Source organism: Python bivittatus, unplaced genomic scaffold (genome assembly GCF_059951505.1).
Source record: "Python bivittatus isolate LINGU-HERP-01145 unplaced genomic scaffold, Pbiv_v1 ctg000680_np1212, whole genome shotgun sequence".
Classification (NCBI taxonomy): domain Eukaryota; kingdom Metazoa; phylum Chordata; class Lepidosauria; order Squamata; family Pythonidae; genus Python; species Python bivittatus.
The window spans coordinates 2,737,542-2,761,434 of record NW_028277095.1 but is presented as its reverse complement, the minus strand read 5'-3'; the positions used below and the strand labels follow the sequence as shown (position 1 = coordinate 2,761,434).

Sequence of the window (23,893 nt, the reverse complement as noted above, 5' to 3'; positions counted from 1 at the left end):
GGGGGCACCTGCAGCCATCTCCGCCTTCCACCATGACTGCTAAGCGTTGCCAGCACCGTTTCCCAATGCTTTGTGGAAACATGCTGAAAATTGGCCCCAAAATGTCCTTAACTCACTTTTTCCTCAACCCCTGCCCCCCCCAATCTCACCCATATATGATATGGCCCCAGCCTCCCCCTGGCAAATGTAAGGGTAGCCCTTGGCCTAAGATTCCCCAGCCTGCCCTGGAGGGCCGCTGATGGTCGTCTGAATTCTTCCACGGAGGGCAGCGCTGTCTGCCCAGGCAGACCCGGCTTCGCTCGGTCTGCACCCCCTCTTTGGCTTTGCTCGCTGTCAGCCAATCAGCAGCCGCCGGGGGATGCAAGGCGGAGCTTGCCACTGCGCTCCTGGGTGTTCCTCCTCCCCCCGCTCTTTCCTTTTTTTTGTGAATGAAAATAAGCCTTGGGCGCGTCTCAGCCGAGGACTGCAGCTCGCGCCCTCCCGCCCGCCGCTCAGTTGCTCCGCAACTCGCGGGCTGCGAGGAAGGAGACGCCTCGGTGGCTCAGAAAGGGGGGAGCGGGAGGCCGCGGGAGGCCGCGGGTGGGGTGGGGCGAAGCCCGGCAGAGTGGAGGAGCGGAGCCTTCCTGGGGCTGCCGCGTGCAGCAGGGCTCCGCCGAGGAAGATGCTGGCAGACGGAGCACAGAGGGGTCCTCCAGCCCCTCCGGAGTCGGCGCTGACTCGCGTCCCCGAACAGCAGCTGAGCGGGGGAGTCTGAGCCTCCTGCAGCGGCCTTGGCACGGCGGCGGAGGAAGAGGAGGCCGGGCCGAGCCGAGCGCTCGTTATCGCGATCAGCATCATGTCTCCAGGGAAGAGCTGGGCTCGCCTTCCCGCCGCAAATTGCCCCTTCAGATGTGTTGGTGTAAGTAAACCCGTCGCCTTTCGCTCCCCGCTCTTTCCTCTAGAGGAGGGTCAGTTGCGCCTGGCGCCTGCTCTGCGATAGTACTTGGAAAGAAGGCAGATTGGCACGGCAGACACGGGGGGGGGGGGGGAGAAACGCAAAAGGCCAGGACGGGGGCACTCGGAGCGCTCCCCTTAGAGCCCAGCCCTGCTGATCTGCGCGCGCGCGTTTTGCGCGACCCGGTGCCAGCTCCGTTTTTCTTCCCTCCAGCATCCCCCGCTGCTGGAGTGGAACGGTCTTCTCGGGGGAAGGGAGACGCTGCCCTTTGAGCACTCTCGCGTCTGCCACGCACACGCCGAGAGCAGCGGGCCGGGCCGGGCAGGGCAGGGCAGGGCAGGGTGGGCGAGCAGCTTTGGTTTCGCCGTGCATGTGCGCCTGGGCACTACCCACCGGGAAAGAGATGAGCGCCCCGGGAGGAGAGCGGAGTGAAAGCGGTTTGCAAAACCGGGCGGAGTCCCGGGGCGCTCTTCCGGCAATCTTTTTGGCTGCGCCCTGTTCGTGGCCGAAAGCTTTTGCGGCGCCCGGCGGGGATCGCCTTTGCATTCGGGCGTCTGCTTGAGCAGAAGCTGTGCCGTCTTCAGTAGTTTGAAGGGCTTGCGTGGTGGAAGAAATGTGCAGCACACTTCGAGAGTCGCGTGTGCACGCGCAAAACTACGCACGCGTTGCTGCTTGTTTTGCAAATGGGTCGCTCGGGTTCTGTGTTGCTTTTCCAGTCTGCGTGGCTGTTGCCATAATAGTCATCAAGGGGAGGCATTGGCCACAATTTGCAGATTTCTTTGGCCCTGGTTCTTCTTCGCATCTTGGTGGGGTGTTCAGATCATCCTTCCTTCCACTTTAGTAGAATCCTGGTTTTGACTAAGCATATTATTATTAGTTCATAATAAATCATTATGGGGGGGGGTTTCCTCCCTTGCCACATTTTTTTTTAAAATTAAATTTCTGTAAAATGATGGGGGGGGGATTTTAGCTCTTCAGTTGCTAGGAAACAAGTTAGGCTCCCCTGGAGATTCTCTGGTCTCCTTGGCAACAGAAGACTGGGGCAGCTTCCGGGAACACTTACTTTTCTCTTTAAGAGATAGCAAGGCAGATTTGAGCTTGCTACTAGCTTAGAAATCTAGTAAGCTGAGAGCTAAGGACATGACCAAGGGAGGATGGCGTGACAGGCTGGGACAGGTGCTGGAGCTACAGAGAAGGAGCAAATGAGAAGCAAGCCGCCAACTGAGTCTGAAAGAGAGAAGGAAGAATTAAGGCCTTGGAAGCCCAGCAGGACGCTGGAGCATCTGGGTGTCATGATTACAGAGCCTGAAGTACAGGTCCTTGAGAACAAAGCAGATAATGAATTGGCTGCCCTGGGGCAAAAGAGCTACTAAAATAGAAAGGGGAACAGAAGAACGATGGGTCTGATGATCTTTCCTCTCTGCAGTCCCAAGAGGTTCTGTATATATGCACGAGGAAAGAATATATGATGCACAGTTGGATCAGAGTTGTGAAGGAGCTGGTGGTACAGAGGTGACAGCTTCTGTCTGCGCACCGAGTTGATTGTCCCTTGTTAAAGGTCCTGTGCCAGATGATCATCTTCACCATCCCTGTTGCTGCTGCTGGAATTTCTTCCTTTTGCTTTCTTTCCACCCCATCTCCCCATGTATCTTGCACACTTCTTTCCCAAAGCCTTTGGAGTGAGTTCTTTTAACTCTTGCAACAGAGGGTACGTGTCATGATTTCTGTAGAGGAAGAACAAATTCGGTTGCTGCTCCTTTGGCAAAATGGGTTGGGGCTTTCCTTTAGCCTCTGGGCTAAGAAGGAAGCTTTGGAGCTAAAGTCTACCAAGGAATTCAGACCGGTACAGAAATCTACCACCACTTCGTAATCATGATAGCCTGCTCTACAAAGTTTTTCAGGCTTTACTCATCCCCTAGATATGAATTACTTGTTTTTCCTTTTGTGCCTTCCAGTTAATCTTGACTCCTGGTGAGTGCCTGGACAAGGCCCTGCAGTTTTCCTGACAAGGTTTTTCAGAAGTGGTTTGCCATTGCCTCCTTCCTAGGGCTGAAAGAGAGTGACTGGCCCAAGGTCACCCAGCTGGCTTTGTGTCCTGTCCAAGTCTCCCAGTTTCTAGCCTGGTGCCTTAGCCACTACACCGTTTGTTTTCTTTTGACTTTTGCCAGCAAATGGTTCTTAAGGGTCTCTCTGTTGTATATATTTACTCAGGATTACAAGTATGCTGTTCTACTTCCCTGATTTTATCCTCAGAATACACCAGAGAGGTAGAGCAGGATGAATTGTCTGAGTTCACACAACCTGGCTTTTTTCAGTTTTGGCTTAGTATGTTGTGTGAACCTAGCCATTGTGGGTTTATAAGTCGTGCTTTATAGACTGACTTGTGGTTTATTCAGTACATAAACTATATTTTAAGCAGTATGTGTGAATCAGGTGGTGTAGTAGCCCAAAATTCCCCTGTGACCTTTTGTGGCTGAGTGGGAATTTAAACTTGATTTTTGACAGTCCTACTTCTACATAGAGAATTATACTTTGTCTCACACTCTCCCCTCCTCCCGGAAATTGGGTTCTGTAAGTCAGTGTGAAATCCTATAGAAATATACTTATATTGCTTTGGGGCGATGGTGCCTGTTAAGCTGAGGTGTATGATACAATCCTATTGTGTTCTTAAGAAAACGTAAATAGAATGTAGTCTCAAATTCAAAATCTCTTTATTTTTTTAAAAGAAACTGCCATTCTTATCAAACCCTCTTCTGGCTGGCAGTGTCATGTATTAGGAGCATTAAAGAGGAAAAGCTCCTAATTATCTATCTATCTATCTATCTATCTATCTATCTATCTATCTATCTATCTATCTATCTATCTATCATCAGATTTATATAGCTGTCCATCTCATGAAACGTGACTCTGGGCGGTGTACAAACGTATTAACAATTAAAACCATAAAACAGACAACATAAATAATAAGCATTTTTTTCCTTGCCAAACATGCTTGTGTGGTCTTATTTTGTCACAAAAACCATTTTTGTAAAATCAGTTGATACCTGACACTTTGGACCTATTTTGGGATGAATGAATCACACTCAGCTTTTAAAAAACCGTGGGCTGAGAAATTGAAGATTTTTTTTCTGGGTAATTCTTTTGTTTTGCTTTTCTGTTATCCACTGGATAAATGTTCTAACAATAACGAGATTATTATTTTATATCATCATTGTTGTGTGTTTCTTTGTCATCTGCCTCCATCGTTGCACATTTATCTATATATCTTTCACCAAGTTTTTGCTTTTGATATGGAAAGTTCTCATTTCTCAGCACTCAGTCTATATTACTTTGTTCACATGAATAAATAAACATAAATAAAAAGCATATTTTTTATTTATGTTTATTTATTCTGTATTATCAGCAGCCCGCCCTGCAATGGGCAACCTCCATGGTTTACCATAGTTTAATCTCCATGTTGGTAAGCAGTATGACCTGGGTGAGTTTGCATAACATGCTTGATTATTGAATTAACCCATTTTCATTTATGATTAAATGACTCAGATTTTGACTCATAACTTTGTTGCATTCGTAAACGTGTTGGGTTCAACCAGCAAGCCGCAAAAGAGCCCTTCACTGCATTTAAAATGAAGTTAGCTTAGCACGTTATGTGAATGCAGCCATTATGGTCTTTAACACTTGAAGTGGTTGTGATAGGAAGTCCTCCTGCTGTTGCCACCTTGAATGATGAAAAGCTAACTTGGAACATAAGAGTTTTCTTATATAAGGGAGATGGGGAACTTGGAAGAAATCTTTGCCTAAGACTTAAGCTGAAGTCAGCTTCCTTCCCAAACTCCTATGATCAGCTAATGGCAGCTGAATTGCCTGTGTAGCCTGATGCAAATCCTACTACAGAAGATAGGGGAACACAAACTTCCATCAATTTCAGTAGAGGGAAGTGTTCAAGCACATGGAATGCGCCCCTCCTTCCAGCAGAGTCTTTCTAACTGTGGCATGATTCTTCCCATTCAGATGCCAGCCATGACACTGTTATTATAAACTTTCCTACCAAGGAAAACAAGTTTTTTTTTTAATCAAGTACAGAGCCAGACCTTTGTTCTGTTCTGAGTCAACAGGAAATACTGTAGGTTACATTATCCCAAACATCAGTGGTTGATTTTGCTAAACAAGCAGCCTGAAGCCTAAATTACACCCTGTTCTGTAATTATCAAGTTAAGTCCCAGAGGCTGCTTGTACAATGTGTTTGCATGTGTGTATATGAGAAGAGAGGAAGATGGGGTGGTTGTGGGGCAGAGGAAAGGGACAGGCCCAGTGAGTGATCAGGTGGTTTCCTTGACCTATCTTGGATGGAGGACAGGTTTGGTGGGAGGGTGCGTTGGGAGGGAGTCTCACATGACAAGAATGGAAAACAAAGGGGAGGGAGGAGATTGGAAGCAAATTGCCAGGGTGAATATCTTATCAGAAGCTGCACTGAGACATGCTATGAGAAGCTTATTAAATTTTAAAGGGACACTGGCTGGAATGCATGCTGGGAAAGGGTGGGGAGCTGGCCTAGTTCCATAGCCCTTGCAAGGCTCTTGTTTGTTCTTTTCTGAGATCTGGAGTGGTTTGTCTCAGTCTGGAGGAGAACAGCCACCCAAGTCTCCTGTAGCTTGGGTGGTGTCAGGCCTAGCCCAAGGAACTCCCAGAGACCATGTAAATTCAGTCCAGCAATGTTTATTAGCTACAACCTCTAGCAAGAATCTTCCCAGACTGAAACCCCAGCTCCCAAGTAATGCCGGCCACAACATTGTGAATTCCTCAGGGAGGTGCCAGTCTCATCCTTTTATCTCTCCCTCATGCCTCAGGAGATGAAAGAAAACGTTTTTCTCCCTGAGTCTGGCCTTCATAATTCCATTCCATCACAGGTGGCCAGCTGGTGGGGTATGGTCATTTACAAAGGCCATATCTGAGAGTCATCACACATCTCCTGCAACGCCTCCCATTGTGAAGTAGGACTACTAATGTTGGCTGCTTCGGTTATGGTGTGGCCTGCTTGTGGAAGAAATTCTGGGGCACCAAGTGAGAAAAATACCTATCTGATGACACTTTTTTTTTTGCTGTTTTTCCATCTCTCTTGATGCAGGTCCCAATTAATGGATTCTGACATGGATTATGAAAGGCCAAACGTAGAAACCATCAAGTGTGTTGTGGTTGGGGACAACGCAGTGGGCAAGACTAGGCTCATTTGCGCCCGTGCATGCAATGCCACACTGACTCAGTATCAGCTTCTTGCCACCCACGTGCCCACGGTCTGGGCCATTGATCAGTACCGTGTTTGCCAGGAGGTGAGTGGCATTTTCATTGATGGGTATGTCAAGTGGGAAGCGACAGTGTAAAAAAAACTTCCCACGGAACTTCTCTGTCTAAGAGGGCTGCAGGTAACCTGCACTCTGTGAGTTGCATTTAGTTTGCACAACTCCTTGAAACTGTACATAAACTTCAGTGTCATGGCAAACTGTTAAAAAAATGAAGGCACTATTTCTTATTTTTGTGTGTGTGGAAAACTATAAAAGAGTGATGTGTAAGCCCTTGGAAAGAACCAGCATATTTGAAAAAAGAGGACCTCCTCTACCACAATTCCAGAAATCTTGACCACCTTCTACTACTGGGGTGTCTTTATTCTACCTACTGCAGTTTTTGGATGCTCCTCATCAAAAAAAAAAAAAGTTTTATAAAATGTTTCCTTTCTCCTCCAACACCCCAAGCTTTAAAAGTGGTCTGCCCATGATCTAAGCTCCTCCCACATATCATCTAATAATAATAGTAATAATAATAATGTGGTACAAGGTATTTTCCAGTGTTGTTTTGATTTGGTTCTGGTTGAAATGCTTGCGTTTATTTTTCCTTAATCAAATATTTCTGGGTCTCAAGTACCTAATTAGCTTTGGTCTTCGATAAAAATTTCCAGGAGAAAAAAAAGAAATGGAAAGGTTTCTTAATTTATTTTCCTGAAAGCCATATTGTTGATTCACGGGCTGAAAAGATGAGGGGAGAATATTTATTTGTTAGATATATATCCTGCCTTTTGTAGAGATGCTCAATGTGGCATACATAGTGGTCCCTATTCTTTTCCCCACAGCCACAACCCTGTGAAGTAGGTTGTGCTGAGAGAGAGGGATTGGCCCAAAATCTCCCAAGGAGCTTCCATAGCTGAGGGGGACTAGAACTTGGGTTTCCCCAGTCCTAGTCCAACATCTTCAAAGTCATCCAGGTTGCTGAGGGAGGCTTGAACTTTAGTTTCTCCATTCTTAGTCATCACCTTCATCACTGCATCAGATTAGCTCTTAGGTTGAAAGAGAGCTTCTGTGGTTGGAAGGGGATTGGAACCTGGGTCTCCCCACTCCTAGTCCGGCACCTTCAGCACTACACTACACTGGCTGTCTAATTTTCCCTTTGGTCTGAAGATAATCTTGCTTTGATTTCTCCCAGGTACTGGAGCGCTCCCGAGATGTTGTAGATGATGTTAGTGTTTCCTTACGGCTTTGGGATACCTTTGGGGACCATCACAAAGACAGGCGTTTTGCTTATGGAAGGTACGTACTGAAAACAGGTGTAGAACTTCTGTAGACCCATAAGACGCCCTTCTTCATACCCCAGAGGTAAACTGTGAAATCCACAGTTGCAAGAACTAATGGTGGATAACACTACAACCAAGGATGCTGATGGCCTTGTGTGTTTCTCCCCCAGAACTATTTGATAGATGGAAACATATTGATCAGTTGAAAATTAATGAAAAGGAAATGAGTGAATGAGATGATTGAGAGCCAGAGAAATTGAACAACCTTCCTCCTCTCTATCTTACCCGTAGGTTAATGTACCTATGGTGTTCCATAGTGCTTGCTTAGTCATAGATGCCAGTCCCAGCATCTATGGGATGCTGTTTGAGCATCAGGTGGTATTTCACCAGTAGGCCAAGAAATGGAACCTTGGCAGAGATATGCAGATAGTGTAAAGGAGGTAGGACAACACAGATTGGAGTGGGCATGACTTCCATAATTACTAGTTGAGCTATTGATGGTCTGCTCTCTATGACATAAATGAGAAAGGGAAAATGATCTTTCTCTAGATTCTGGAGTCACTGGGGACAGAAGTCCTTGAGCCTCATTCTCCAGCTTTCCCCAAAGAGGGTATTGTCCAGATGCATAAAGCACTTTTCAGAATTTTAAGCAAAATCCATGCTGGCGGAGGAATTCTGGAAGTTGATGTCCACATGACTGGAAGGCATGGGTGAAGAAAATGATCTTATTCTGCTCACCGATCCTTCTGCTACACACATCTCTTGTGATTTCAAAGGGCATTTTGCTGGTTATTATACTGATGCTAATATCAGATCATCAAATAATCAAAGGCCAGCATACTGATGCTAATAGTATTGTTAAGGCTAGGAAAATAATGAGACAAACTATGGAAAGGCAATCTGGGTTTGTTCCAGTACTTTGGTCGAATATGCACTCTTGCTATGTACATTGTGCAGGGGTCATAGGCCATCATTCAGGGCAGATGTTTGCACACCTAATTCCTTGATCACTGATTCTTGCTTCCTTTCTTTCTACAGATCTGACGTCGTAGTATTATGTTTCTCCATTGCTAATCCAAATTCCCTCCACCATGTGAAGACCATGTGGTATCCTGAGATTAAGCATTTCTGTCCCAGAGCACCTGTCATCTTGGTAGGCTGCCAGCTTGATCTTCGCTATGCTGACCTGGAAGCAGTAAATCGAGCCAGGCGACCTTTAGCCAGGTGAGAAACTTGCTTTAGTTTCCTTCATTGGGCTGGAGAAACTTAATTGTGATGGCTGATTTGCGTCATGAGTGCCCCGTGTCCCCCAGATGGGAGTTTGTTGCTATTTTAGATTAACTATGAGGGCACGGTACTGGCTGTGCTATCCTATCTCTTACACTAAAGCAGAGGTGAAGCTACTCAGTGTTGAACTAAGCCATATATGATTTGCTGGGTTTGGGCTTAGCATATTGTGTGACCCTTGCCATTTGTGAACTGTGGAGTCCTTGGTGCTCAGTGAGCTTGGTTATTTGCTTGCAGACGTTTCATTACCCGACTAGGTAACATCATCAGTGTTAGTGCTGATCACTGTAGCACTGACGATGTTACCTAGTTGGGTAATGGAATGTGTGCAAGCAAATAACCAAGCTCACGGAGCACCAAGGACTCCACAGTTCAACCCTGAGCTACAGATGTTCTCTTCCATTTGTGAATCATTCATACTTTGGACATGGCTTCAGGCCACTTTCAGAAAAAGTTGGCTGTTACTACTCAACCAGAGCAAGAGGACTAGGAATATGATATGGTTGGAAGAGAAAGTAGGAAGAGCTGAAGGGTCAGTTTTTCAAGGATAGATAGTTCTGAATACCTAAGTCTTTCTTTAGGGAATCTCATTCCTAATGTTGATGAAATACATCATCATATGCAAATTCATACCTCCCATTATGATGTTAAATGCACAGAAAAATGTACAGAATTATTGAAACACGCTCCATTTCAATCTTCTTTTTATTTCAATCCCCTTTTTCTTTAGAATCATAGGTGTTACTCATTAAAAAAAATGTTTGGTGATCCATGGTTTTGAAAAGCTTAAGAAGCTTGGTTGCATACGCCTTCGATCTAATAAATATTTAGCCTTGTGATGTTTGGGCATCCATATGTTCAGTGAATATTGGTCCCTACCCTGTCTGTCCTGCAGATAGGTATGGAGAGAAGGCCACAGGGAAAAAAAGAACACTACACCCACAAACAGTGACTGTCTAGTGGTAGGCTGAAGCATAGCCTTAGCCTGGTCACCTCAATACTTTTCTTTGATGAATTGCTATTTTTCCATTTAGATAACCACCCTTTTCTTCTGTAATACTGGCCTTTAGTTGCACGACCAAGGTCAAACCTGCTGTTGTTTTCCTTTTCCTTCAGGCCAATCAAACCAAATGAAATTCTGCCTCCGGAGAAGGGACGAGAGGTAGCCAAAGAGCTGGGCATCCCTTACTATGAGACCAGTGTAGTAGCCCAATTTGGCATCAAGGATGTCTTTGACAATGCCATCCGAGCTGCCCTCATCTCCCGCCGGCATCTCCAGTTCTGGAAATCCCATCTCCGTAATGTTCAAAGACCATTGCTACAGGCACCTTTTTTGCCCCCCAAGCCACCCCCACCCATTATCACTGTTCCTGATCCTCCTTCCAACAATGAAGAGCGGCCAGCCCACCTGCTGGAGGACCCTTTGTGTGCAGATGTTATCCTGGTGCTGCAAGAGAGAATCAAAATCTACGCGCACAAGATCTACCTCTCCACCGCCTCCTCCAAGTTCTATGACTTGTTCCTGATGGACCTGAATGAGGAGGACCAACAGGAGATGGCGGGAAGCAGCACCAGGATAGGTGCTGCTGAGCGAACACTCCCTCAGGAACGGCATCATCATGGGCGGGAATTCCTCCTGAGGGCTGCTAGCTTTGACATCTGTGAGAGTACTGAAGAAGCTGGCTCTAGCCAGCAAAAACCGTGCCTTAGAGCCTCCACCAGCGATGGGATACTGCGGGGCAAGAACTATGGGGAACGAGGGCTAAAGCGGGGGAGGATCCTCTCCTCTTGGAGCCGTGCCTTTGTCAGCATCCAGGAGGAGATGGCAGATGACCCCGTGACGTACAAGCCCCGGCTGATGGTGGTAGTGAGGATGGATCCCTCCATCCAGTTGGGACCATTCAGGGCCGTGCTTAAATATCTTTATACCGGGGAGCTGGATGAGAACGAGAGAGACCTCATGCATATCGCCCACATTGCTGAACTGCTAGAAGTCTTTGACCTCAGGATGATGGTGGCTAACATCCTCAATAATGAGGCATTCATGAACCAGGAGATCACCAAAGCCTTCCACGTCAGGAGAACCAATCGGGTGAAAGAATGTCTGGCCAAGGGAACTTTCTCTGGTATGTTCTAAAGCTAGATTTGCAGTGCTCTAAAACCAGGAGTTTAAATGAACTGAGACATAGTTTTGAGCTCCCAGAAAGACAGCCTACTAAGTATCAGTGCCAGGGGAAACCTGCCTTACTCTGGGCATGAATGTTGTATCGGAAGTGAAAATGTATCCTGCATTTAAAAATCTTCTTCTGCTAGGGAAACAGCTACTTTAAAGTCTTCTGCTTTGCTATTCTGGTTTTATATGTGCATGGAAGAACTGATTCCAGTGTGAGGTGGGCAGGCCCCAGATTCAAGTGGGACAGTTTGGATAAGGTTTACCACCTCATTTGGTACATATGGATCCCCTGGCCCTTATACCTCCTCAGAAGGAATACAGAACCCTGCTGTAAAACCAGATGGCCAGCTGTTCGACCACAGGCATCTGCAGAAGCTGGTTGAACCGCAGTATTGAAGTGGATGCATCCAGCTCTGTTGCCAAATACAATCTTGTTAGTTGTCCCTGTTCCTGTTATTGGTGGCAACAATCATAAAACAGAATGGCAATAGCCTTTGGGTTATGCCTTTAGAGTAAGAACATAAGACTAACATAAAAACGTTAGCAGTGCCCTGCTAGATCAACCTCCTGGCCCATCTAGTCCAGCAATCTGTTCTCACAGTGGCCACCCAACTGCACAAGGAAGCTTGCTCATCCCCCAGTAGATGGCCTTCAAAGGCAATCACACCACCATCAAGGCTTATAGCCATTGATCCCATTGACTTCCATGAACTGGCCCAACCCCTTGTGAAGCCAGCCAAGATGGTAACCAGCACCACATCTCGCAATAAATGTAAACGTCAGTGTACTTCAGTACCACTCAATGGAGCCATTGGTGAAGTCATATTAGACTTCATTACAACTTTATGTCTCACTCAATTTCAATTTATGAGATGCTTCCTGGTTAGTTTGCTTTTCCTAAACCATACGTTCTGACATCATGTTTGTACCACAATGCTATACATGGATTTTCCCAAGCCTGCCACCTTGAGGGCTGCAATCTTGGAGCCATAGATATTTTGAGTGGCATCTTCCATAATCCCAACCAATATGGCAAATAGTTGGTGATTATGGGAACTGAGTGCCAGGTTCCCTCCCCTGGTGAAAATTAATGAACTGAGTGCACCAACACTCTGGCTGGGCTGCATGACATCCTAAACCATAGAGCTGAGAGGGTGAGGCACAAATTTGGAACATAGTTTAAACTGGGGTATAATATCTTCACCACAGTTTGTATTAATGGCTTGTTGGTTTACTCAGGTAAATCATGGTGCCAGGAAATTATGACCTGCAGAAATTTCAGCTAGCCATATTTGAATGTTTGGCTTGGTATCTGTGGATAAAAATCTTACCATTATTAAGTCAGGCTTGGTAAACTTTTTAAAGATGCATAATCTATTCAGCACAGTTTCCAGTGTGACAGTTAGAGATGTGCCATTATTATTTAACAGATGTGCTTAGCATTTTCTCCTTCTTCACAGATGTCACTTTTATACTGGATGATGGTGCTATCAGTGCCCACAAGCCCTTGCTGATCTCCAGTTGTGACTGGATGGCTGCTATGTTTGGGGGTCCTTTTGTTGAGAGCTCAACTCAGGAGGTAAGGCAACGGAGTGAGAAATCCTGCAGTCTTAGCTGTAACCCTTAATGTTGGACTCAAATTTTCAGTGTAGGCTAAGTTGTTTGAGTCTTAATGCTGCATCTAGGACAGTGTTTCTCAACCTTGGCAACTTTAAGACATGTGGACTTCAACTCCCAGAATTCCCCAGCCAGCACGCTGGCTGGGGAATTCTGAGAGTTGAAGTCCACATGTCTTAAAGTTGCCAAGGTTGAGAAACATGGGTCTAGGAACTCTTTGAAAAGCGCAGCCTTCTGCATCCTTGTTGCTCTCCAAGCTTTTGAAATTGTGCTTCTCAGAATTTTCAACCCTTGCTTTTGTTGGCTGGGCATGGAGAGGCTGTGGTTGTGGGCTGAAGGCTGAATAAGTATGTTAGCAAAAATGGTTATGTTCTGATTATCAGGAAGTGAAAGAGTGAGGGACACAGTGCTCGAATGATGGAGTGCCCTTTGCCTTTCTGTTGAATGTTTCAACTACAGTTTTGAGTAGGCAACGCAGGGCGTGACCGAGAGAAAAGGAAAGGAAAGAAAATTAAATCTACACTACACCAATACCATTAAATAGCTTTGCTTCCACCATCAATACTGCATTGCCTCTGGTTCTTCCAACATCTAAACTTCTCAGCTGTCTTTCTGGGGAGGTCATCAATTTCATCCAACCACCATATTCTCAGTCTTCCCCCTTCCTCTCACTCCATTCACTCTTCTTTTATACATTTCTTTTGCAGTTTGATCCAATTAATTCTCTCCATAGGACCAGACTATTTCAAAATATTTCTTTTGTACTGGTCACTCATGTTTGCATTCAGTCCACATTCATTGAGTACCTGTTCATTTTTTACCCTATCTCCTGTTTTATCCTACACGCTTCTTTAATATCCCATCCCCGCTGTATTCAGTGTACTTTCATGTTTCTCCTGAGATAGCCACTTCCTACTTTTCATGCGCAGCAGCTTTTGTACACTGCCATGTTCGCTTGTTTCAACAAACATTTATTCTTCACAACAGTCTACATACAACACAATCTTATTCCAACCTAACAGCTCTGAAGTTCTATGTGCAAGATCCACTGAATGCTTGAGTTCTGTGCTACTGTTGGATAAGGGTATAAAATGGGCTACCGGATAGTTGAAGACCACAACTGCAATGTGTTTTTTTGCACTTGAGAATGCCACAAATTTAACCCCTTGGTATCTTCATTATTGCAGGTAGTGTTACCATATACCAGTAAGAGTTGCATGCGAGCAGTGCTTGAGTACCTATATACTGGCCAGTTTTATTCTTCTTCAGACCTTGATTACATGAAGCTCATCATCTTGGCCAACCGCCTGTGTCTGCCACACCTGGTTGCGCTCACAGGTAATTCTGAAGAACTGCATTGCACTTTCTCATTTCCCATCTGTGAAATGACGGGTGGTTTCAAATGCCAAATTCATACAGGAAATAAGCATAGTGTTTATATTTGATTAACCATTTTGACGTGCTCTATGTGTGTCAAGTTTATATTTGCCTTTTTATTAATTTCAGATTTTAATTAATAGGACTATTTTTTTAAAAAAATACAGTAAATGATACCGATTCCCAGATTATTTTTAGACCATTAATAATCCAATTTGTTTGTTATTTACAAGACAAAAATCTAATTATTTTCCTTGTCAGCTAAGCAACGAACAAACTGATTGTATTTTATATTTTTGTTGTTTTGCAGAACAGTTCACTGTGTCTGGTTTGATGGAAGCAACTCAGATGTTAGTGGATATAGATGGCGATGTCCTTGTGTTCCTGGAGCTGGCTCAGGTATAAGCTACTTGCTTAGAGTCAACCCCAAATTCTCCTTGTTTTGGAATGTTCTTATTCCAGGCCATAATCTGATACTCATCTGATACGTTTTGTGAAGCTCAGTGCTTCTGCACTGACTTGGATAGAATCCTTCTTTTCAAGGGAAGAGTTCACTCACAAGGCGTACAGAGCAAGTCTAAAGTGGCAGAGTTGGGGATCTATGGAGGATAAATTAACAACAATGTTAGGATGACAGACTTTTGTATTCTTCCCCCCACTCCTTTCATTGCCTCCAGTGGAAGAGTCTTGATTAATAGGCAAATCTGTTTTCATTGGCAGAGATGAGAGTTGTACCTTTCAGTAGCCACTCAGCAGCTTTCAAGGGCTCATTGAGTTCTTGCAGTGCTTCCTGCTAGTGCTGCTTCATAACATCTCGGTAACTGGGGAAGAGTTATTTCCCTGAGAAAAATAAATTATGCGTATTTTACAAAGCTTTCACCAGCAACTTTCCTGACTTGGTGTCCTCCAGATATGTTGAAGTGCCAGAGGGAGGCGTTTCAATGTCCTTCAGGTGCTTTGAACTTCATTCAGGCACAAGCACCACAGCCAATGGCAAGACAATATGGATGTTAAAATCTACAATTTCTGGAGGACATCAGTTTGCCTGTCCTTCTGGGAAGGGCTATTCCCAGAATTCCCAGGAGGTTAGATAAGACTGTTTGATCACAGCCATTTAGCTTGAGTTGATGGGTTTTCAGTGGTCCAAAAATTCCTGTATCAGAAGAATGAGTAGGGACTGTTTGTAAGTCATACTAAATCATTCTAGATTCTAGCTTCCAGATAGGGGCTATAGCATTAGGAGACTCTCTTAATCTTAAGTAATAGACACAGGGTCACATAACAGTACTTGGAAACTGCTTAGTCAGATCAGACAATTTGTCCACCTAGTCCAGTATTTTTTATTCTGATTGATGATGACTTTCCAGGGTCTGAGCAGAAAAGAGATGCTCTCAAACTGGATCATTCTTTGTCAGCAAAAGTCCAGTAAGGGCAACCAGATACAACTCTTTTCCTCTTTTAGCCCTGATCAAACAAGCCAACCTTATAAACCTTCCCGGAATTTTTAAAATTATTCTTTCACCCCTTCAAAAAAAAGTCCCAGAGGTAGTTTGCTGGTCATCGGTGTATCCAGGCAAAAATCCTTCAGAACTTTTAACAGATTTCTTTCACATGTCCATTCGATAAAGTTTGTTTTTTTATTTATCAAATTTGTCACCGCCCATCTCATTGAAAAGCGGCTCTGGGTGGTTTACAGAAGAGATAAAATCAATTAAAATGCAATATCAAACCATCTTGAATAAATAATAAATCCTTTATTTATCCGTTCGTTGGTTGCTTCGAAGATCTTTTCACATCTTAGCAGAGCTCTTTTGTATATCCAGAAGAAATAAATGATCCAAATCAGTTTCCTGGTTTGGTATCTGTTCACCTCCTTTAGGGGATAAGTCATCCATCAGATCCATGGCAAATAAAATTGTGACTCATGCCAGCATGTCTTCTCTCTCCCCTAGTTCCATGGTGCCTACCAGCTTGCCGATTGGTGCCTCCACCATATCTGCACCAACTATAATAGCATCTGTCGGAAGTTTCCTCGCGAGATGAAAGCAATGTCAGCAGGTTGGTGTGATTTATGAGTTCCTTGGTGTGTGGCTTGCCTTTTAGGCAAAGGAGTTGTGTTTACAAAGGAAAAAAAGAAGGCCCTCTTACCATTTTTCAAGCTTTTTGCGCCAGACGGTGGCCATTCTTGTAATCTCTGTATGCTATCTGTGCATCTGATATTTAGCCCTTTTACTATCTTGGGAGGAAAAAATCTGAAAATGAACCGTCAAAGAAGTTAAGGTCACTTCCCTGCCACCTGTTACTAGGGAGCGAGATTCATTAACCGTTTCTGATTCTCCAAGCTGCTCCTGGTCTTTGTCTTTAATACCAATTTACTCCTCCAAAAGTCGAAGGCAGCTCTTGGAACTAAAACCGGCTACCCTGATTTAATTTTTTTTCCCAACGATTGCATTTTGCAAATATGCCAGGGTTCCTTGTAGTCTGCAAACAATGTATGTAAGCACGCAAACATGTACGCCACGCACCATCATATTGCTGTTGTCATTTGACTTTGCAAACTGCCTTGTGACAGTCCTTCCTACGTTTTACCAGCAATAATAAAAAAAAAAGGCTAAATTTGTATCGATATTGAAGAAATAAGAAATAGAAGGACTCTAGCATTGGACTGGGAATCTTAATTTCTCTGCTGTCTTCCCCTGCAGAAAATCAGGACTACTTTGAGAAACATCGGTGGCCCCCAGTTTGGTACCTGAAGGAAGAGGATCACTTTCAGAGGGCCAGAAAAGAGCGTGAGAAGGAAGACTACCTCCATCAGAAACGGCAGCCGAAGAGACGGTGGCTGTTCTGGAATGCCTCCTCCCCCTCCTCATCAGCAGCCACAGCTTCATCCTCCTCCTCCTCCTCCTCCTCTTCCTCTGCTGTGGTTTGAGGGTTGCACTGCCTACGCTTCGATTGCCCTTTGAAGGAGCGAGCCTACCAGTGCCTGGAATTCCCAAGGCTTGGAGAGATGCCCCTGGCTGAAACCCTCAGTGGAGAAAATCAGCATGAATATCCCTGAGAGGCCGGCGAGATAAACCTGAACAAGAGCAGCTCGGGAGCCAGACCATCCAACATCTCATCCAGAGCTCGGGGCAGCCTCAATTCCTGCCTTGGCTTAGAAGCACAGCAGCTGGAGGCCACCGCCGGTGGAACGGAAGCGGTCCTGTCTCCTCCCAAGAGGCTCGCTAGTCTCGCAGGACAGACCCCCCTTTTACAGGAATGCAGGTGGTTTTGTTGTGTTATTTTTAAGTGGGGAAAAAAATCTGCTTCAAGAAAAATGGAGCCATTCTGTATTGTTTTTAAATTAGTTGCTTTCCCCCCCCTTGGCGAATTTTTTTTTTTTTTAAAGTATGATGTACCTCGCATTGACCATCCTCTGCACCTTAACATTTCAAGCTGCTGCAGATGCTGAAGGTCCCAGGAATTTCTTTTTCTTTCTGGGCTCCTTCTGATGGCCCAGGGGCCACTTTATTTTGGTTCCACTTGCCACCCAGGCTCTTATCTCTAGATGTTTTGCTTTGCAGGGCATGTATCCTGCCAGCAAATGGCTGTGGCCCCTCCCTTCCTGAAAGGTGGACACCCCTAAGAAGGAGATGCTGGCCAAGAGAAGCACAGGTTCTGCAGTGGGGTTCAAGAGCAATGGGGAAAATGGCCCTAGAATAGAAAAACCCGCTTGGCAAGGTGGAAAGCGGCTCTCCCCCCCCCCCCCCGTTTTTTTCCCTTAATTTTGTCAGTAGTTTGCAACACAATCTGGAAGACTGGCCAAACAGGGCAGAAGAGGAGAAAAATGAGAGGAAGAAAACAGTATCGGTTCTGGCCAGAATGCTTGGAGGATGCGTTTGGTGTGAAAGAATATAAAACCCCAGCAGTTAATGTGCTGTTTTAATGAAAACAAAACCCCAACCAATACACATCTTGGATTTTAGTGTGGAAGGTCCTGTTGTAATAAATGGTATTTTAAAGACGGAGTTGTGAATTTGTCTGTGACTTAGAAGGGGGAGAGAAAGATGAGAGGGTGACTACTCAGAGTGGTCCTGATAGTTGACCAGCCTAGCTGCAAAGTCTAGCTAGCAGTTGCGTTTACAAAAAGTTAGTGATGGCTGCGAGGAGGCCATGGGAGTGACTTGCATTGTAACTTGAATTTCTTCAAGGCCTATCATGAGACCCAAACTATAAACTCTGATCTTGGCATTAAAAGTTCCAAATACTTATATCTATTTACCCCACCTGCACTTACAAAAGCAAGTTTGAAAATGTGCAGCCAACTAGGTTTTCAGATATTTCCCCCCCATGCTGGTACCTAGAGTAGGATACAGAATGTTCTCCTAGGCTGTTCCTCAGACTGGTGCTGTCAAGTTTATCCAATTTCCTGCCTTCAAATTACCTCCTGGTATCTTTAAACTGTTGCTATGAAGGTTTAGGGCAGTGTTTCTCAACCTTGGGAGCTTGAAGATGTGTGGACTTCAACTCCCAGAATTCCCCAGCTGGCTTCAAGCTCCCAAGGTTGAGAAACACTGGTTTAGGGCATGGATCCATACATGCAAGAGACGTGCTTCCCCGTGCTGATAAACTGACTGGGTTCATACCTCATGCTAAACAATAATGTGCTCTGAAACAAGGCCAAAGGTGACATGTTATATACCCCCAGATTCAAGTCGGATTTTAGAATCTCTGCAGGGAGAACCATAAACATAGTTCCAGTTGCCACAGCATTGATGAAAACATATTTCCAAGCAACCTCCTCAATTTTCAAAAATAAGTCCACTCTTTGACAAGCTTAAGCTTTGAACAGCATGTATAAATGGTGAGCAAGCAGCCAGATCTAAAGCAAAGTGAATGGATTTGAAGATCAACCCATGTAATCTATTGATACAAACAATAGATGGGTTGAAAGCACCTCAGTGTTTTAAAAAATTCCTTTTATCGAGGTAGATAGAAATAAGCAACAAGTTCTGATTGAGTTCAGACCCTGGAAAGGACATGGTTTTGTTTTCATGCTTAGAAACCCTCAAGGGGCCTCCCCCCAATGAGGGGGAAAAGATGGTGGGAATCAAATTTTCATTGCATTCAAATTTATTGTTCTACATCTGGGTTTTTTTTAAATTGGGTGTTAGTTTTACACTCCATAAACACTCTGAAGTCTATCTTGTATCCGTGTGAGTCGGTCACAAATTTCAGGAACATAGGAGCAAGCGAGCCTGTGTTTAAACAAAGCCAATTCCAGGTTTGGGACACACGGACTACGCAAGGCACCCTTACCGTGACCCAGTAATTAGTATGAGACCAATTATTTCCCCTCTACATGAGTTGGGCTACAATTTTCAGAATTCCCAGTTGGCATCAATTCTTGGAAAACTGTTGAATTAAATGGTAATGTTGATAACACACGGGTTTGTACAGTATGTGTGTGTGGTATTCACTCATAATTGGCAAAACTGAGTACCTAAGCATCTTCTGCCATTTTTTTCCTGTAATTAATTCACCTTTGGAATTTGCTACAAGATGTGGTGCTGGCCACCAGCTTAGCCGGCTTCAAAAAAACACAAAAGCCAGGGAGGAGTTAACATCAATAGCCTGAAAAACAATACAAGATCATTCCTTCTTTTGTTTGTTTAACATTAGAAATATATCTTAAAATGCCCTGAAGATCTCTTAATAGATTGTACAACAGTGTGCAATTTTTAATTTTTGTTTTATTACAAAATTGAATTTTAGATGGCTTCATGAACAAGTACCTACTTTCAAGAATTTCATCCTAACTTTGAATAGAATAAGCAAAAACCAAGACAGCATATTAAACAAGGAGTTATATAAAGTTACAGAACTGGGTACAGCTCCATTGCCTAAAAATATTTAATTAAGCTAACCAAATAAAGAGAACACAAAATAGAAACAAAACAGATAGCAGAACTATAGTATAAATATCTAGCAATAAATAACCGTCTTCGGGTTACTATATACATATACTATATACATTTTGTTAAATTAATCTTTGATCTTCCAGCAGATGACAGCAAATGCAGTGTTCTACTTGTTGGCAGGATCCAGCTGCCACCAGCTTTAAGTTGGGAAGCAGATTTGGGCTTGTCATCCCCTTTTGGGTTCAACCAATGTAGTTTTTAATCTCTTCCTACGTTGCCAAAGTCTCAATTTTTTTCTGCAAGCACCGTTGAAACCAGACAGAAAAATATTCATATCTATAAACCTGCAGGGGCTTAATTTTTTTTTTTGATGGAACCAAAGAGGACCATTTTAAAAGTTCCCAGCAACTGAGGTTTCACATAAATGTGTGTGTGTGGGGGGGGGGGGGGGGATCAATCTATGCTGCTTCCTTTCCCCTTGTTTGGAAGTGTTGCATGTGGCTCTTTTCCTAAACTCCCTAGAAATGGGACAAACTACTAGGAACCCGCACAGCATGGTACTGAAGCTGGATCAGATCAATGCTTAACGCAGCCCAGCTTCTCAATGGTTGCCAACTACAAAGCCCAAGAGCAAAACATCACCATCTTCCCCCGCTATTATTTCCAGAGCATTGATGATATACCTTTCCTGATCCTGGGGGCTCCATCTAACCATCACGGTTATTAGCTATTTTCAAAGCTTGCAGCCTCGAATTTAGAGCCATCTCTTGAATATCTATCCCAAGCTTTGCAAACAACAAGCATTTTTCTAGAGGACTGAGTCAGGGCAAAGAAAACAGTGGGCTTCTCTCCTAGGGTGATTTTGCCACATAGCAGAATCAGAGGAGATTGTCCTTCAATGTGATGGGTGGAGGGGAGGAAATGGAGAATACAGTACCGCCCCCCCCCCACCCCGGCACAGAGAATAGAACACAAACATTTATAACCTCAAATAACTGCTTGTAAATACATGGATTGTAATAGGCCAATCTTCACCTCATGTCACAAATTAATAATTTACAAAATAAAATATTCATCAACTTATTTTTAAAATTGCTACAAATAAAACTTGTCATATTTACAACAAATCAGAAATAGGCCTTGCATTAAAGAACTTCCGTTAACCATGGTAGGATTTTTTTTAAACATTTTGGTCTTAAAGATAAGCAACTTTTGCTCCTTTTTTGACTTATATAATGACAACAAATACCTGCACATATTTCTAAGAAACTCAAATTAACATCTTAGTGTATTTTAAAACAATAACTAAGGCTGGATTCATCAAAAATACATGTTCCCTTGCTTGGGTTCTGGATTCCACATCATGATGCTGCAGAACATAAATTAATGCTGCTGTAAACAAGCAGGAAAATCTTTTTTTCCCCATATCTTCTCTAGCTTCATACTGAATAGATTCCTGGAGACCTCCAAAGTGCATTAAGAATAATCGTTCTTTTAAGAGAAAAGTATCATTGTTTGCCTAAAACCTGGGCTGGAAGACAGTCACGGGCATAGCATTTCATTTCCTGAGCACCCTAATTTTCACTGAATTAAAAAGAAGCAAAAATGTTTCTAGCCCTCACTGAAGAAATACGCTTGAAGGTATTTAAGAGGGAAGTTCTAGAGGAGCTCCTGAATATACTTCATTGAACTGAAGGGAAGTATATTGCTTCGGCTGTACACCCAAACTCCCAGAGGCATATGTGCAAGAAATCAGTTTTGAAGATTTGATTGCACAGGAAAGCTACATTCAGCCGAAAACATCTGAAAAATTTCACAGTGTCAATAGAATAGCAAATGCTAGCCCATCTTCTCAAGCTAAAGAATTGTTCTTATTTGTGGAGGCTCCTTTGTTCATTGAATAGCAGCAGGATTTAAAAGCAAACATATTATACATATTTGCACAGAAATGATTTGGCTCGAAGAGAATTGCATGGCCATAAACCTGCTTTCTCCCCATCACATTCAAAAGGGCAGATCTCAGCATATCAAAACTTAGCCGAGACAAATCATTCTTTGAAAAAATACAAAATTCATACTGTTAATTGAAAACGTTTGTAATCCAAACAATTTCATGGGGGGAAAAGAAATCTTTTCAGTAGAGAAAATATGGTCTGCACTGAAAACAATGAGACCTTCAAAATAAAGCCAGTATAAATACGATTGACAGTTCCTGAAAATTCAAAGCTAGCAGAGACTTGGATCTGGAAAGCTGCTTCTGCATGTCCCATGAGGTGGCACTTCTTAAAGGAGTGGTGTTTTGGGGTGACCTTACAGAGCAGCTGTACCATCCTGAGAAAACAGCCTGAATAAAGGAAGTGTCAGTAGGGTCCAGAGCACAGGGTGTAGCCAACTGATTGGGACCAGACATGGCATACTGTTGGCACCTCTTTAACTCAAGTTTGTACTTTCCCAGGATTGAATAGATATTGTGCAAAGGCTAGGAAAAGACACTTTCTGTAAGGACGTGCCAACAGTTGTGGCCGGCACACCCACATTTGGTCTGAAAGCACCTTTGGGCTTTGGGTCTAATGTGCATCACAGCCCTAGTTGCCAGTATAAAGACTTCCCGGAAAGGCATGCACAGAAGGCCTCTTACCGATTACATTTATTTTAAAATGTAAACAATGTTTGGTTTGCTGAGAAGCAACCGGCAGCCCAACTTGTTCTTCACACTCCTCCAGGTGGGCAAAATACTGGTTTCAGGCGTACAGGCAAGTCCTAGAAGGGGCCACCTAGCTAAGAACTCGCTCTTCATAGACATATAAACCTTCACTGATGAGGGCTGATTTAACTTGTTCCATAACACCCTTGAGGTCCATGGCACAGAGCGTCTCCAGAAGAACATTCACAGATGCGGTCCGCCCATTCTTGTCCAGCCAAGTCCGTAGCATTTGATAATATTGCTCCTTCACATTTCTTTCAGATTTTTCCGCAGAAAAGATTTCATTTTCAGTCAAGCCGAGGGCTCTCATGAACCTCTTCCATTCCCCGAAAGGCACCTCTTTAATGAAGGTGTAAAACGATTGTCTCAGAGCTGGAATGATGATAAATTGTGAGTTAGATGAATGAAACAGGTTCTACAGGAGGAGGAGGAGGAGGAGGAGGAGGAGGAGGAGGAAGAAGAAGAAGGAGAGAGTATGTTAGTCCTCAGGACTGGCTCTTGTTTCCTAAGTCAATCAAAGGCATCTACAGAATGGGGAAATCCTCCTGTTTGAAACCCTGGAGAGTTGCTGCTGGATACACAGAACATCTATCTTTCTCCATCTTTAGTGGTGAAATTCTAGCACTTGTTTCTCCATTTGCTTATGTACTGGACAAACCAGAGGGAACTCTGTGACTTGTATCTCTCAGGGTCATGTTGAATGACACATTCAGTTGCCCAGGATAAAGATTTTCCTGGGGACATACAACCGCCTCCTCCTTCAGAAAGTCATTTGTTCTTTTCCAACACTTTTCAATATGCTCCAACAATGTTGAGAAGAACTGGATATCCCATACAGAGTATGGGGAAATAAGCATGTGTAAACATTTTCAAATAGGAACAACATTCATTCCTTCTTAATCAGGCACACCTAATAGGAAATAAATCCTAACTGGATTGTAGTAAAAATTGAGCCACTGAGAAACAAAACGGAGGTATCGATGGGCTTGGGGTGATTGCAAAGATTTCAGAAGTCCCATTAAATATGAAAAATAATCTCCCCCCTTCCCCTGAACCAGTCAAATGAGGCTGAGCACATTCAGCATCCATAAAACATTGGATCTTATTTGGGGAAAAAAAAAAGAAAGAAAGAAAAGTGAGGAAGGGAATGGAGTATCCTGGGATGGGTCAGTGCTGGCAAACTGATCAGAAGCATTTCTAACAGGAAGGAACAGATTACAATGTTGGATTGCAAATCCACTTATTATATATCTAATGAGAGCCAGTTTGGTGTAGTAGTTAAGGCATCAGGCTAGAAACTGGGAGACCGTGAGTTCTAGTCCTGCCTTGGACACAAAGCCAG

At 43.9% G+C, this 23,893-nt stretch overlaps 2 protein-coding genes across 5 annotated transcripts in view; one reads left to right on the top strand and one right to left on the bottom strand.

Moving 5' to 3' along the window:
- The first annotated feature begins 300 nt into the window (after positions 1 to 300).
- On the top strand, positions 301 to 17,969 carry RHOBTB2 (Rho related BTB domain containing 2). The gene is made up of 10 exons (XM_007426007.3): positions 301 to 898; positions 6,060 to 6,261; positions 7,406 to 7,509; positions 8,532 to 8,717; positions 9,897 to 10,906; positions 12,414 to 12,532; positions 13,758 to 13,908; positions 14,258 to 14,346; positions 15,900 to 16,005; positions 16,650 to 17,969. Exons 2-10 carry the CDS (start codon positions 6,070 to 6,072, stop codon positions 16,874 to 16,876), a joined length of 2,184 nt encoding a protein of 727 aa, XP_007426069.1. The 5' UTR covers positions 301 to 898; positions 6,060 to 6,069; the 3' UTR covers positions 16,877 to 17,969.
- Positions 17,970 to 19,673: 1,704 nt separating this feature from the next.
- LOC103057498 (tumor necrosis factor receptor superfamily member 10B) overlaps positions 19,674 to 23,893 on the bottom strand; it is a 43,574-nt gene continuing 39,354 nt past the window's right edge. For 3 of the 4 annotated variants that reach the window (XM_088151933.1, XM_088151932.1, XM_088151934.1), the window contains one exon: positions 19,674 to 22,923. In XM_088151933.1, coding sequence (XP_088008059.1) covers positions 22,622 to 22,923 — 302 coding nt within the window. In that variant the 3' untranslated portion in view covers positions 19,674 to 22,621. Of the gene's footprint in view, positions 22,967 to 23,893 lie in introns of all 4 variants that reach the window. The other variant, XM_088151935.1, reaches the window with a different exon arrangement.